At 32.2% G+C, this 15,227-nt stretch overlaps 9 protein-coding genes and 1 non-coding gene across 10 annotated transcripts; 6 read left to right on the top strand and 4 right to left on the bottom strand. All coding sequences in view use genetic code 12, as the record gives it.

The window, feature by feature from the left end:
- Positions 1–74: 74 nt before the first annotated feature.
- Positions 75–452, bottom strand: CTRG_03918 (FAD-dependent oxidoreductase; the record flags this gene model as incomplete). Its single annotated transcript, XM_002549575.1, has 1 exon — positions 75–452. One exon carries the CDS (start codon positions 450–452, stop codon positions 75–77), a length of 378 nt encoding a protein of 125 aa, XP_002549621.1.
- A 12-nt stretch (positions 453–464) lies between these two features.
- Positions 465–1,301, bottom strand: CTRG_03917 (uncharacterized protein; the record flags this gene model as incomplete). The annotated part of the gene is made up of 1 exon (XM_002549574.1): positions 465–1,301. The coding sequence occupies one exon, from the start codon at positions 1,299–1,301 to the stop codon at positions 465–467; it is 837 nt and encodes a 278-aa protein (XP_002549620.1).
- A 435-nt stretch (positions 1,302–1,736) lies between these two features.
- On the bottom strand, positions 1,737–2,204 carry CTRG_03916 (uncharacterized protein; the record flags this gene model as incomplete). Its single annotated transcript, XM_002549573.1, has 1 exon — positions 1,737–2,204. The coding sequence occupies one exon, from the start codon at positions 2,202–2,204 to the stop codon at positions 1,737–1,739; it is 468 nt and encodes a 155-aa protein (XP_002549619.1).
- Positions 2,205–2,971: 767 nt separating this feature from the next.
- Positions 2,972–3,376, top strand: CTRG_03915 (GFA family protein; the record flags this gene model as incomplete). Its single annotated transcript, XM_002549572.1, has 1 exon — positions 2,972–3,376. One exon carries the CDS (start codon positions 2,972–2,974, stop codon positions 3,374–3,376), a length of 405 nt encoding a protein of 134 aa, XP_002549618.1.
- Positions 3,377–3,498: 122 nt separating this feature from the next.
- On the bottom strand, positions 3,499–3,572 carry CTRG_06398. Its single transcript has one exon. It is a non-coding gene; the product is annotated as a tRNA-Ile (tRNA).
- A 198-nt stretch (positions 3,573–3,770) lies between these two features.
- CTRG_03914 (uncharacterized protein) lies at positions 3,771–4,241 on the top strand (the record flags this gene model as incomplete). Its single annotated transcript, XM_002549571.1, has 1 exon — positions 3,771–4,241. The coding sequence occupies one exon, from the start codon at positions 3,771–3,773 to the stop codon at positions 4,239–4,241; it is 471 nt and encodes a 156-aa protein (XP_002549617.1).
- A 151-nt stretch (positions 4,242–4,392) lies between these two features.
- Positions 4,393–4,914, top strand: CTRG_03913 (uncharacterized protein; the record flags this gene model as incomplete). Its single annotated transcript, XM_002549570.1, has 1 exon — positions 4,393–4,914. One exon carries the CDS (start codon positions 4,393–4,395, stop codon positions 4,912–4,914), a length of 522 nt encoding a protein of 173 aa, XP_002549616.1.
- Positions 4,915–5,481: 567 nt separating this feature from the next.
- On the top strand, positions 5,482–5,952 carry CTRG_03912 (uncharacterized protein; the record flags this gene model as incomplete). Its single annotated transcript, XM_002549569.1, has 1 exon — positions 5,482–5,952. One exon carries the CDS (start codon positions 5,482–5,484, stop codon positions 5,950–5,952), a length of 471 nt encoding a protein of 156 aa, XP_002549615.1.
- An 833-nt stretch (positions 5,953–6,785) lies between these two features.
- On the top strand, positions 6,786–8,822 carry LYS4 (homoaconitate hydratase; the record flags this gene model as incomplete). Its single annotated transcript, XM_002549568.1, has 1 exon — positions 6,786–8,822. One exon carries the CDS (start codon positions 6,786–6,788, stop codon positions 8,820–8,822), a length of 2,037 nt encoding a protein of 678 aa, XP_002549614.1.
- Positions 8,823–13,057: 4,235 nt separating this feature from the next.
- On the top strand, positions 13,058–14,239 carry BIO2 (biotin synthase; the record flags this gene model as incomplete). The annotated part of the gene is made up of 1 exon (XM_002549567.1): positions 13,058–14,239. The coding sequence occupies one exon, from the start codon at positions 13,058–13,060 to the stop codon at positions 14,237–14,239; it is 1,182 nt and encodes a 393-aa protein (XP_002549613.1).
- Between the last annotated feature and the right edge of the window lie 988 nt (positions 14,240–15,227).

Raw genomic sequence — 15,227 nt, 5'->3', positions numbered from 1 at the left:
ATAATCTCTCCAGAGGCTAGGTTATATTGTTATGTTTTTTTCATTCAACACAAAGGTACATATCTACTACAAAGTCAATCTGTGAATGCATTCCAACCAAATAACCAATGTTGGAACTCGTTATCTGACCATTTGTTTGGATTATGGTCTTCTTTAGCTTTCATTTTAATATCTCTCTCTACTTGATCATCTCCATCTGGTAGATGCCAAGTTTCTCCTATACTCCTAGCACCAGCTTGGATCGTATGAACACGACGCATTCTTCTCTTTTCATATCTCACTAATGCTTGGTCGATTTCTTCAACTTTACTGATTTTTTCCAATTCATTGACCAAAGTAGCACCATCTTCAATACCTTGGGCTGCGCCTTGTGCCAAAAATGGTAACATGGAATGTGCAGCATCACCTATCAATGCAACTCTTCCTTTAACCCATCTTGGTAATCGTGGCATATCTGCTAATACTCATTTCAAACTTTTATCCACATGACTCAATAATTGACAAACAACAGGGTCCCAATCTTTAAAATGATTTCTCATTTCTTCTAAATCAGCTGGTTCATTCCATACGCCAACTGCTGCCTGACCGGGATGGATCATTACCATATTATACAAAGTACCATCTCTAATGGGGTAGGCCATGATGTGTCTTCGATATCCAATCCAACAAGTAGACTTGATTTCCGTCATTAAATGACTAATCACTGGATCAGCAGCCATGACTTCTCCAGGAATGGTCACCCGATAAGCACAATAGGATGAAGGTAATGGTAAAACTGTTTCTTCAGTGACAACAGCACTATCTCTAACGTTTGATTTAATACCATCAGCACCAATAATCAAATCTCCAGTATAAGTATCTCCATTTTTAAGAGTCACCGTCCGAATATTTCCATCAACTTCAACAACACGTGAGTTTTTCTTGATTACAACTCCGGCTTCAACAGCCAGTTCGTAGAGAATCTTAAGGTAATCAGCTCTATGAATTAACAAATAGGGATTTCCATATTTTTCAGTCATTTCTGGATCCAATGGAGTAGAGTTCAATGTTTGACCATTTTCATACCTTTTAATAACTATACTTTCTGGTCTTGTTACTACGTTGGTGAATTTGTCATAAATTCCATATTCTTTCAAGATTCGAACAGAATTTGGAGGTACTTGAATTCCAGCACCTACTTCACTCAATTCTCTAGTTGATTCCAATACTGTAACTCTGTGACCGGCTCTAACCAATCCTATAGCACATGCAAGACCAGCTAATCCACCTCCACAAATAATAATATCAAACGAAACAGTCATGATTTGGTTGTATATGGTCAGTAAACTAGACAATACAGAGACGTTACATCTTCTCCTCGAATCGATATTCAACTTTACATCAATATATATATATATATTCCCCCGGACATAAAAGTCAAAAAATAAAATTTTAACAATGACTTTTCCGGTAAAAAACAATTCCGAAGATATCTAAGTTTATACAATGTGACACGGTTATTCATCTCTTTCTTTCGGTTGGGTAACGGACTGACCCCCCCCAATAAGAATAAGAATCATTGTTTTGCAAAATGAAAGAACTAATATCAAGTTGTGTCCCCTCTTGATTTTTTGCAATTTCCGATGAATTAGATAAAAAAACCGGAAAAGTTGTCATAATTTCCGTGCGCATAATTCATTATTGATACATATATTTGTATATTCATTTAAGTAATCTACTACTTCCTTGTCTGTCGGTTACTTCTTGTGTATAATATTTCTTGCATAAGCTATCCATTCTTCAACTTTTGTTTCCTTGGTGAGTACTTGTAAATCATCTGGATATTCATGGTTTGCAACTTTTTTAGATATATTTGTAGTTGTTTGGATTTCCGCAAAGTCAGGAATATTCAATTCTTTTGATTTTGAACCAGTGTCGGTTCTCCGACGTTTATGAATAGAACTTTTATGTAAATTATCGGTTATATCTTGTGTTTGGTCTTTTCTTTTGTTATTACGTGGTAAAGATATTTGATCTTGTATAGAATTGATATTCTCTTCTTCTTCGTTATCCGTAAAGTAAAAATCAATTAAATCTTCATAATTATCTGAACTTTCTTTTATTGGATACTCAATAGCAACTCCAAGTATATCCCATGTAGAAGATTGAACTTCTGTTTCTGAATCAAATGATTTTATTGGATTCATATCGAGATCTAAAATCATAAAAAATAAAATAGAACAACTAATGGCTTTTCATATTTTTCTTTTTGATTTTGCAGTTTTTTTTTTTAATGGAACATATTATCATAGTTATATATTGCACTAGTTAGGAAATTGCAAGTAATCAAAGAAAATATTTCTTTGGATTATTGAATACTTTCATGATTATTTCAATTTAGGGAAATATAAGCTCATCTCAGTTAATTTACTTTGGTTATTAATTCCTTCAACTTTAATATGAATGATACCACGTCCAGATGTAATACATTCAGTTTATGTTAGTTTTTATTTCCACAATATATTTAAATTCCAAAAAATATTTGTCTATTAACCCCGATATTAGGTTTTTACAAGATCTAAAAATGAAGGGCAAATCTAATTCACTAAAGGATCACTATAGTCCGACAAGCGAAATTAGTTCTTAAACACCGGAATTACTCCGTTGTTTCAAATATCCGTCGGTGTTGGATTACTGTTAGGGCTTAGTAATGTACAGATTAAGTCGACGTTAATTTCATGTAGATCATTATCTATTCATGTTCAGCAAAACAATTTGAAAGCATTTTTTTTCAATTATAATTGGCATCAAACTTCGTACTCACCAAAGGTGTATTATTATTATTTTTCTTGATTAATTACAAATTTCTTAACACCGATATTGTGGGGAAACCAAAAGTGTTCATTTATATAAATAGTCATTATCTCTTCTTCTTCATCTTCTTCTGTTTACTTGCAAATTACAACATCATTAATTAACAACAATTTAAGAAATGTCATATTCAGGCTCATGTGTATGTGGTCAAGTTAAGTTCACTTTAGAAGGTGAACCAGAAGCATGTTTAGTTTGTTATTGTCCTGATTGTCGTAAAGGAAGTGGTCATTTAGGTCAAATATTAGCTCAATATAATTCAAAAAATCTTAAAATTAATGATAAAGATAATTTATTAACAGAATATATCATTAATAAAACTCAAAGTGGTAAACCTAAAAAGAAATACTTTTGTAGTGCTTGTGGTTGTACTACACATACCGTACCAATGGCAGCAAATGGTGAAATCAGTTATGTTAGACACACGTTGATTGATGGTGATTTTTCAAGTTTGCTTCCAACTTCAAGTATTTTTGATGATGAAAAAGAAAAAGTTACTTCTTGCAAAAAATCCGAGTTTTATTAATAGGCTTATGAGAAAAAATATAGTTTTGGATATATAGTTTGATAATATATCGGCTGTATCATACGTTTGATGACTAATCTCATGTTGAAATTGTAGAAGCAAATCGCAGCAAAAAAAAGAAATGGTCCCTAGCAGGATCGAACTGCTGATCTTGGCGTTATTAGCACCACGCCTTAACCAACTGGGCCAAGGGACCATTGTAAAACCAACTGAGCTATTAATGCTTCTGGTTGAATTAAAAAATTTCCCAGATATCCACATTGTTTCAATACATAATTGTCCTGAGATACAAGATCTGGATTCAACACAGAAAAACAATAATCGCAGCAAAACAAAAAAAAAGCATATCTTGTTGAATATTTTACACACGATATAACTAAGTCCCCACTAAACAATGATTAATGAAAAATGTCAGCAAAGTAATTATATCAATATTATTCAATCACCTATTAAACCAATGGATATGATTCCAGTGTATCTTTACGCAACTACTGTTCTACTATGTGAAGTTATGACTGGTGTGGGATTAGAATATTTCTTCTCCAAAAGTGGATTTATTTCCACCATTGAATACGCCATGTATATTATCGTGGCGACTATAACTATGCAAATACTAGTGCATCTGATCATTCTTTTAGTCACTTGTTTCAAACAAATGTATTTACTTGAGATTATTGCCAATATTGTTGCTCAATTGATGTTGATACTAGTAGTGGTGTGTAATTACAGTTTACTTCTTGAAATAGATTCTACTAGTAATTATAAATATTATCCTTTCATTGTTGCTGGTATATTTGCAATCTTGCAGGCAAAACAAATATTCAAATTAAAGAAATCTTCTGATAAGCTTGACGAATTATTATAGGATAATATATATATGATTATAACCCGCTTGAAGTTCTAACAAATCGGATTCATGTAATTCATTTAGGGTCACAAAGTGCACGACTTTAAAAGAAAAAGTAAGACACACAGTATAAGTAAGGTAAGAAAAATTGCGTCCAAGAAAAATAAAAATGGACACAGCAATATTACCCACAATCTTTTTCCTCCACAAACATACAATGCCAGCTGCAAATCCAATACTTGAAAAGGAAAACCAACCTAATGATTCATCTGCTTTAGATATAAAACCAATCAATGCATTTCTCTTCACACGTGCTATCATCTTTATAGCAGTTGTCGAATTGATGCTAGTTCAAGGATTTAAGAGTTTCTTGTCTGGTGTCTACGCTGACGCTCTTTGTTATACAACATACACCATGATATCATGTATACTTCTTTCATTTTTCCCTATTGTTATAACTGTTTTTGCATTCACCATAAGACAAATATCTGTTGGAAAGGCTATATACACGGCATTTACTATACTTGTATTATTTACAATGATTGTAATGAATTATAGGTTTTTATTGTCTTTTAGTCCTTCTGCTTGGCAATTGGTTTGTCCTGTTTTAAGTTCTTTGGCATCTTTTTGTATGTATATGGAAGCTATTACAAAAGAAAAGAAGAAGGATGAAGAAAAGGTCGAAGTATAGCTCGTGAATCCATATCATATAATCAATAAACGTCCTATTATTTAGAGTTTGACTGATTTTTATAGTGCTTTCAATTGTAAAGAGTTGTAATTTCTTACGGTTCCTAATATATAAATGTCAAGTGTGTATAAAATGGAAGTAAAACTTTCAAATGTTAAATAATAGTATAATGATATGTTGTCATCATAGTTTAAAGACGAGTCTTTCATAGACTTACTTCCTACAAAGCAATGGATTGTGTACTTTTTTGGGTACATAAATTGTCTCCACGAGACATTAGTGAACCCTGTTGAATCACAATACTCTAATTGTCTATTAATACTGTGCAATGTTTGCGTCGTATTCATTATGGAATAATGATAAGAGTTAATTTATTCATAGTTTGTGATTATAACCAGCTTGAAGTTCTAGCAGATTGGATTCATATAATTCATTTAGGGTCACAAAGTGCACGACTTCAAAAGAAAAAATAAGACACACAGTATAAGTAAGGTAAGAGAAATTGCGTCCAAGAAAAATAAAAACGGACACAGCAGTATTACCCAATATCTTTTTCCTCCACATACAATGTCAGCTGCAAATACATTACTTGAAAAGGAACATCAACTTGATGATACTCCTGCTTCGGGCATTAGACCAATTAGATTATGGTACTTTATTGGTGCTATTCTTTTTACAGCAGTGTTTGAATTAATTTTAATTCAAGTTTTTAAAATTCTCTTGCCTCCTAGTGAAAGCCTTGACTCTGTCTGTTTCGTTACCTACTTTATTGCTTTAGTTATACAAATCCCAGGATTTATTGCTGGTTTAATTATTTTTGTTATCACCATAAAACAAATATCCATTAGAAAGGCTATCTGCACAGCATTTTCTATATTTGGAATGCTAATAATGATTGTAATTAACTACAGGTTATTTTTGGCCGTCAGTCCAACGTTGTGGTTGCAAATTTGTCCTGTACTAGGTTCTATTCCATCTTTTATTATTCATATGAAAGCTATTGTTGCAAAGAAGAAGAAAAATGAAGAATTCGTATAAGTATAACTAGTGAACCCACCCATATCAAACTATCCATAGACGTCCTATTATTTAGAATTACCGTAATGTTATAGTGCTCTTCAATTTATATGTCTTAAGATTAGAAAAGTTGCATCCAATAAACGCAATCGGTCCATCAGAGTCTCCTATTATGGCGTATGTGACTATATACATAGTATACACGAACCAATAAGGTGCTAATCCATCCAACAGATTAACCAAATTACTAGTAATTAAGATGTGAGTCTATTTCTAGTTACTTGATAGTTGGTTAATACATTCCTTAAGACAGAGAGCTCATGGGAGTGGCGCAATTAGAAAAGGAAACATGGTTATAATAATATATTACTTAAAATTAGTCAAATTTTCTTACAAAATTTCAATGAAATATAAATATACAATCTCAAATGATTATTCTCCATACATATCTATTCCTTTAGCACTCTTGCTATGACAACTGCAGTGAGTGTTTTTTTACGGCAGACAATCACTTCCTCCATCGCAATTGTCAATACTTCTTTCCCTATGCTTCACTAAGCGCACCAATGAAGTTAGAAATAAATTTTCTGACTCATTCGCGGCGTGAATTGAAATTACACAAAGAAAATTTTTTTTTTTAATTTTTTTTTTTTTTTTTTCGGTTCTTCCTTTATCGGCGCACGAGTCAATTGTTATCAACCCCATTTTTGATTCTATTTTCTTTTTTTTATGAATCACCACACAGACTCTTTGAAAAATTTTTCATTTAGGAAACCACTCCAATCTAGAAAAAAAAATACTTTCTTTTCTTATATATTCATTTTCTTTATCATCACACATTTAACCCAACTATTATGTTAAGATATAGATCCTTCTCAACCACAACACGTTTACTTCGTGGTCAAAACCTTACTGAAAAAATTGTTCAAAAATATGCCGTTGGTACTAATAAAAAAGTATTCAGTGGAGATTATGTTACCATCAAACCAGCACATTGTATGTCCCATGACAATTCTTGGCCCGTAGCGACTAAATTCATGGGATTGGGAGCTACTAAAGTTAAAGATAATCGACAAATTGTCAATACTTTAGATCATGATGTGCAAAATAAATCTGAAAAGAATTTAGAAAAATATAAAAATATTGAAAATTTCGCTAAAAAACAAGGTATTGACTTTTACCCTGCTGGTAGAGGTATTGGTCATCAAATTATGATTGAAGAAGGTTATGCCTTCCCATTGAACTTAACTGTTGCTTCAGATTCACATTCTAATACATATGGTGGTATCGGTAGTTTGGGTACTCCAATTGTTAGAACTGATGCTGCATCTATTTGGGCCACTGGCCAAACTTGGTGGCAGATTCCACCAGTTGCTAAAGTTGAATTTGTTGGTGAATTACCTAAAGGTGTTACTGGTAAAGATATTATTGTTAGTTTATGTGGGATTTTCAATAATGATGAAGTTTTGAATCATGCTATTGAATTTGTCGGCGATGAAGCCATTTCTAAATTATCTATTGATTACCGTTTAACCATTGCTAATATGACTACTGAATGGGGTGCCTTGTCTGGTCTTTTCCCAATTGATGATACTTTGATTAATTTCTATAAACAAAGAATGAATAAAATCAACAATCCAAACCATCCAAGAATCAACCAACAAACCATTGACAATTTAATCAACAACAAGGTCAGTAGTGATGAAGATGCTGTTTATGCAAAACATTTACAAATCGATTTATCTTCATTATCACCATATGTTTCTGGACCAAACTCTGTCAAGGTCTCCAACTCTCTTTCTGATTTATCCAAACAAAACATTGCCATTAACAAAGCTTACTTGGTCTCTTGTACAAACTCCAGATTATCTGATATTCAAGCTGCTGCTGATATTATTAAAGGTCACAAAGTTCATCCAAATGTTGAATTTTACGTTGCTGCTGCCTCTTCATTGGTCCAAAAAGATGCTGAACAAATCGGTGCTTGGCAAACCATCATTGATGCTGGTGCGATTCCATTACCAGCTGGTTGTGGTCCATGTATTGGTTTAGGTAATGGGTTATTGAAAGATGGAGAAGTTGGTATTTCTGCCACCAACAGAAATTTCAAAGGTAGAATGGGATCTAAAGATGCTTTAGCGTACTTGGCATCACCAGAAGTTGTTGCTGCTTCTGCTGTATTGGGTAAAATTGGTGGTGTTGAAGAACTAGCTGGCAAACCAGTTGCTGACTCACCAGAAATCATCAAATCTATTGAAATTACTCAACCCAAAGAATCTGCTGCCGAAGAAGATGCTTCTGGATCTGTAGAGATCTTGCCTGGATTCCCACAATCTATTGAAGGTGAATTAATCTTGTGTGATGCCGATAATATCAACACTGATGGTATCTATCCAGGTAAATACACTTATCAAGATGATATTCCAAAATCTAAAATGGCTGAAGTTTGTATGGAAAATTATGATCCAGAATTTAAAACTAAAACTAAAGAAGGTGATATTATTATTTCCGGTTTCAATTTTGGTACTGGTTCTTCTAGAGAACAAGCTGCTACTTGTATCTTGGCACGTGGAATGAAATTAGTTGTTGCTGGTTCATTTGGTAATATTTTCGGTAGAAATGCTATTAATAATGCATTGTTAACATTAGAAATCCCAGATTTGATTAATAAATTAAGAGAAAAATATGCTGATAGTCAAGAATTAACTTTAAGAACCGGATGGTTTTTGAAATGGGATGTCACTAAAGCTCAAGTTACTGTTACTGATTCCAATGGTGATGTTGTATTGCAACAAAAAGTTGGTGAATTGGGTACTAATTTACAAGACATTATTGTTAAAGGAGGTTTAGAAAGCTGGGTTAAGAGTGAATTGAAGAAAGAGCAACAGTAGAACAGGGAGTGTATTATACATACAACAAATAGATTGTAAAACATTAATAGATAACAAGCACTAAATTTTAGTATAGTTTGTAAGAAATAGGAATAGAGAATATAAGCGCAGCCGTCTATCCTGGGTCGTGCAAACAAAACCAAAAAAATACTGTGTCTAACGGTTGCATATGATTTTTTTTTTTTCTTTGATGAACTGCAGATAATTTGCAACTACGAACAATATGGAATAAGATCAACAACGTTGTGTACAGCATGCATATTAACTCCATGATAAAGATTTATCCGTTGTGCAAATATAACCCTAAACAAGAGTCTAGAAGCGGTAGAATGTGTGATGGTTATCAGTTGTTACAAGCGCCACTTGTTCATCATTGTTTGTGTAAGAGAAAACACTCATATACACCACAATGTGGTGATTGTGGTGTTTGAGACTCAGTTGTTACACGATAGTAAGTATGCAAATCTTTACCATACTACTATAATGGCATCTGATAATTTAGATGTTTAACAAGTGTTTAAAGTTCTTATCTTACTTTTATTTCATAATGACAACTCAAAAAAGTTAAGAAAATGTGGCAAACGGCTTCGATACTCTGATAAACAAACACCTTTTTTTTTTTTCAAATGATATCCACTCATTTCTGAATAAATATCAGAACCCAAAAACAAGCCAACCTTTGATTGCTAATGAACATCAAAATCAACAAAAATAAGTAATAAACAGTTACTAAGTGGAAAAAAGGGGGGTAAAGGTTATGAATTCCACATATCTTTGGTTAGTGTTTCTAGTATTATTACGTAATGACAGTTTAAGGAAAAATAAATGAAATTAGTCAAAAGTTAAAATCCAAAGTACACGACTATCTTACAATGATATAGTCACGGAGTTTCTGGATAATTCCGACTAAAACGCATCAACGGTTATACTTTTCTACTATACTTTATATGCATGAAACTGAACAAGAAACCTGCTACTGCCTGAAACAGAAACACATTGTAACACACTCTCCAGTTGGTTCCAAAACATAAAAACCAAAAAAAAAAATAGTCAAATATAAATACATACACAATTCGTCTGCAATTTTTTTTTCTTTTATTTTGGGAAGGAAGGAATAGTTAATGATTTGACATTTTTGTTTTCACTTGTTTTATTATCATCATCACATTCATTACTACTATAAGTTTATTTGATTTAATATGTCTGTATTAACTACATTAACTAAGAAATTAGAAGATTATACTGAACTGAATGGTTCTTCCAGCGAAACATCGACCAAAACCAAAACCAATGACACTTTAACTGAAAATGCATATGGATTATTAGATTTGTTTATATATTATATGATGAACATTGTGCTATTTATGATCTTGTTTATTGATTTAATTGTTGAATTTGTTAATAATTGCATACATAAATACAATATCGTTTCCTGTTCTTTCAGACATAAATTATACAACAACATAAATTGATTCGTTATGTCCTTACACACAGGGATAAAAAAGTACTTGTTTGTTTAACAGAGATGAGTTGGTGATTCATTCCCTTGTTCCTTTTTGACAAAGAGAATTAGATGGGGAGAAAGATTTATATAAAATAAAAATTATAGTTGCATTATTTATTTATTTGGTTATTGTTTGTTTTTTATATTTTTTTGTTTTTTGCAGTTTTTTTTTTCTTGCTTTTACGGGGGTAATCGAGTTGATGTTATAAGTTATGTATATAGTATCGCTTCAAAAAGTTAATACATATACATTATTCAGTTTCTATTATCACAATTACCACCCAGGAGATGAACACCATCGAAATACTTGTTGTTGGTGTGGAATGGGAAAAATCTACAGTTGTAGTGTGTTCCGGAAATTGTCTAGTGCTCAATTTTTGTGATACATTGTTTTTTTTTTGGTTTTAGTGCAACTTGGATTTTCTCAGTTTCCCCACATTTGCATTCATTTTCCTTTTTTTTTATTCATTACTTTGGTTTCATTTCAGGTTGATCATCAACAAGATCATTTCAATCGGAACTATGTAGAATAAACATTGCCATCATTGAGATGAAACATATAATTACATGAGAGATGAGATGACATCAAATGTAAATATCAAACATTGCTTTTTTTTTTTTGCTAATAGCAAACGTTAACTGTTGTTGTTGATACTTTATTTTTAACCTACTTCTCCACACCTCTTGCACATAGTGATTCGTAAACCACTAGATTTTAGTTCATTCTAAAGATTATCACGTTTTTTCGTTGTTGTTGTAGTAGCAGTAGTATTGCTCATGAACATGTCATATTTTATTATAAACGGTTTAAGTTATTTTGCAGTTGATTCCACTTGGTGCTTTACAACAAGCTTTGTTTGAGAGTTTTATAGATTGCTGTAACATACTACCGTACTATACCCCACATTGGGGGGATGGAGTTTAATTAATAACAATTATTTATTGTAGTTAGTAACTGCTGTACAACAAGAAATACGTTTTAACAACAGTAATTTAGAGATCATCAATGATTTAATGATTTCGATTTAAAAAAGACGAAATGGGTTTACACTGAAAACCACAAGGACAAGACCAAATACAAACAATTGGTTTCCATACACGTGTAGTTGACATATGTTCAGAAACAGAGATTTGCGGAATTAGGAAATTCAAGAAGAATTCTGGAAACTAACATTCGTTTTGTGATAGTTACTTTGTTTGTATAACTCCCGGGGAAAACATTACAATGGATGATGAATTTCCATGGCGGTGAAAATCACCTGAATCGACGTAATATTCACTCCAATGAGGGGAAATGGTGGTTAAAATCTACCGCCAATGAACAATCAGCACACGAGAATTCACACATTCCCCTCCTGATGAGCATCTCTATATCTCATCAATAAGACTACAATGTTAAAACAATATTATTAAAGTATTTTCTTGTTTGTTTTCTAAAGCAGATATTAAAATTACATTATAATAAAAGAAAATCCTAAATACAAATTACCCTATTAAACAAATCAAAAAAAAAAATCCTTTGATGTAAACTGAAATGAAATGAAAAAAACCGATAATAAACTAGTGACTAATTTATTCTTCGTCTTCTTCTTCTTCATCTTCAGCGACGGAGTAGAATTGCAATTGGTATTGGTTTTGTTTAACAGCAACAAATCTGATCCAATCTCTGATTTGGTTTTTCTTCAAGTATCTCTTGGTTAAGTATTTCAAGTATTTACCGGAGAATTTGGTGTTAGAAACAACAACAACCTTGTTACCTTCAGCAGTAACAGAGATTTCATCACCCAAGTTACCAACGATACCTTCAACTTTGATGTGTTCAACCAAGTATTTGACGTAACCTTCTTGGTCAAAAACACCGTTTTCAACTGGAGCAGAAGTGTCAACGACAAATTTCTTAGCAGCTTTGGATTTCTTAGTGGTCTAAATATTAGAAAAAGGTTAGCCTACCGCACATTGGTTGAAAAAATGTGTTCTCTATCTTCACAATATAAATAGTAAGAAATAAGAAACATATTTTTTTCCCGTAAGACAGCAAAGCATTCCCCTAATTTGTTTTAAGGGTAATATTTTGTACTAGAAGTCTTATACCTAGAATTGGTGGAAAAAAAAAATCAAAAAAAAAAATACACCTAGAATAACAACCAGGGAAGAGTAAAACTCATCCTCGTTTTGTTGCTTATCTAAACTATAATTGATGAAGTAGTTATTTTAAACATATAATACATACAATTGGAGCCATTTTTGATTATATTGGAGTTGGATAAGGAAAATAGTAACAGAAGTAAATTTTTCACTTTTGATATTTTTATTTTTCTTTTATTCGAATTGCAGTCGTACAGTGCGCGAAGCATAGAACAACACATCTCTTTCTATTAGTCGTGTGGGATATCAAAAAGTGCGAACAGACAATCATGACTCCGAATCATCTCACGTGAGCCATTAGGGCTACAGCCCTAGAACTTTTATCTTACTTTTTCGCATTAATTTATTGGTAGGATTTAATTTTGAATTTGTGTTACAATTGAGTCACGAGTCATACTGCAAAAGTCAATTTAATTCAATTTTTGTTGAGCATAACCTCCCTATCCCAATAATGAGATATTGAGCAACACCTATAAGATAAAAAGGAGTTGGTTATATTAAACTTTTTCTTTTTTTTTTTATTTTATTTTTTGTTAAATTACTTTTATTCATCGTATCTCCTTCGTTTATATCAATCACTAATCCAATGATTTCAAGAAGATTATTAAGTACTTCATTAAGAAGTTTAGCTTCTGGTAGTGCCAATGTTGCTTCCACTGTGTCTTCCTCGACTGCTAGCATTCCATCATCTTTTGCTGAAACTAGTACACCTACACCAACAAATGCATTTGATTTAGCCATTTCATCTCAACCAAGATCTGATTGGACTAAAGAACAAATCAATGAGATTTATCATACACCATTAATGGAATTGATTCATCAAGCACAAATCAAACATAGAAAGTTTCATAACCCTTCAGAAGTTCAGTTATGTACCCTTTTATCAATTAAAACTGGTGGTTGTACTGAAAATTGTTCTTATTGTAGTCAATCACAAAGTCATTCTGAAACTGATGTCCAAGCTCAAAAGATGGTCAATATTGATGAAGTTATGGAAAAGGCTAGAATTGCAAAACAAAATGGTTCAACTAGATTTTGTATGGGTGCTGCATTTAGAGAAATGAAAGGTAGAAAATCGGCTTTGAATAGAATTAGTGATATGGTTAAACAAATCAATAATGAATTAGGTATGGAAACTTGTGTTACTTTGGGTATGATTGATGAAGAACAAGCCAAGATTTTAAAAGATAGTGGATTAACTGCTTATAATCATAATATTGATACTTCAAGAGAACATTATCCAAATGTGATCACTACTCGTACCTATGATGATAGATTGAAAACTATCAAGAATGTTCAAAATGCTGGAATTAAAGCATGTACTGGTGGTATCTTAGGTTTAGGTGAAACCACTGATGATCATATTGGATTCTTGCATACTTTATCAAACATGTCTCCTCATCCAGAATCTTTACCAATTAATAGATTGGTTCCAATTAAAGGTACTCCAATAGTTGATGTTTTAAACAAGGCACCTAAGGAAAGACAATTGAAATTTGACTCCATTTTGAGAACCATTGCTACTGCTAGATTAATTATGCCTGATTCTATTATTAGATTGGCCGCTGGTAGATACACCATGAAAGAACATGAACAATTCTTATGTTTCATGAGTGGGTGTAATGCAATTTTCACTGGGGAAAAGATGTTAACTACCATGTGTAACGGTTGGGATGAAGATAAAGCAATGTTAGAGAAATGGGGCATGAAACCAATGGAAAGTTTCAGCAAGGAGAAACCAGTAGAAATTAAAGTAGAACGTGTATAATACTACTACTACTAATAATAAACTCGCATTTTAATTTCCGTATAGATGGGTATACAAATAGTAATAAAAAGTGAAATCAGAACTGAATACATAAACAAAAACAATAAATAAAAATCAAATAAACCTTGTTAAACTGAAATATAGAAAAAACAAAAAACAAAAAAAAACCAAACGCCGTAAATAATGCAATATACTAAACAATAAACATAAATGAAATCAAAAAAAGGGGAAACCGTGTAAAATAACTCTAATAATCATACCTACAAAAATCACATCATCGATGGGCTTGAACAGTTTCGTCTTCTTGTATTTGTTGAGCTTCTAAATCTTTATCTTCAGTTTGTTTCAATACTTGATAATTCAATAATGTGTTATCCTTCTCTTGGAAATAGAAAATTGTCAATATGACAAACATACAACATAAAGCAAAGAATATAACCAAACCTGTGTATTCTTCATTTATTCCCAACATGCTTTTAACTATTGGTGATTCCGACGACGACGGAGATGCAGATGCAGATGAAGTAGACGACGATATAAGTGATTTTGTTACGGAAGTTGCGGTTTTATTATGTGGCATTATGGAAAATGATAATGATGAAAATAATGATAATAGTACTGAATAAAAAAAAAAGTTCTATCAGGTGTCAAAACTTGGAATATTGTGGAAGTATTTATACAAGTTGTTCTCTTTTTATTATTTACTTAAATAGAAGTGGTGGAAGAAGAACAATTTCTAATTTCTTAACATTCCATTCTGATGTTGAAAAATTAAATTGTAAATAAATAATTACACACCACGTATTATTTTAGTACGCGCGCCATTACATAAGCTGCACACAATACTCCAAGTCAAAAAAAGGAAAACCCTTTCAATCAAACATACAGGAGTCTAACCTCTCATTAAAAGAATTTCATAACAGTGTTGAATCCTGGCCAATCATTGATACGAAGACATGGCAATGAAGAGGTGGGCAATCACTAACAT

The sequence above is a fragment of the Candida tropicalis genome, assembly GCF_000006335.3.
Source record: "Candida tropicalis MYA-3404 genomic scaffold supercont3.5, whole genome shotgun sequence".
NCBI lineage: Eukaryota > Fungi > Ascomycota > Pichiomycetes > Serinales > Debaryomycetaceae > Candida > Candida tropicalis.
This window is presented reverse-complemented; position numbering and strand designations above follow the sequence as displayed.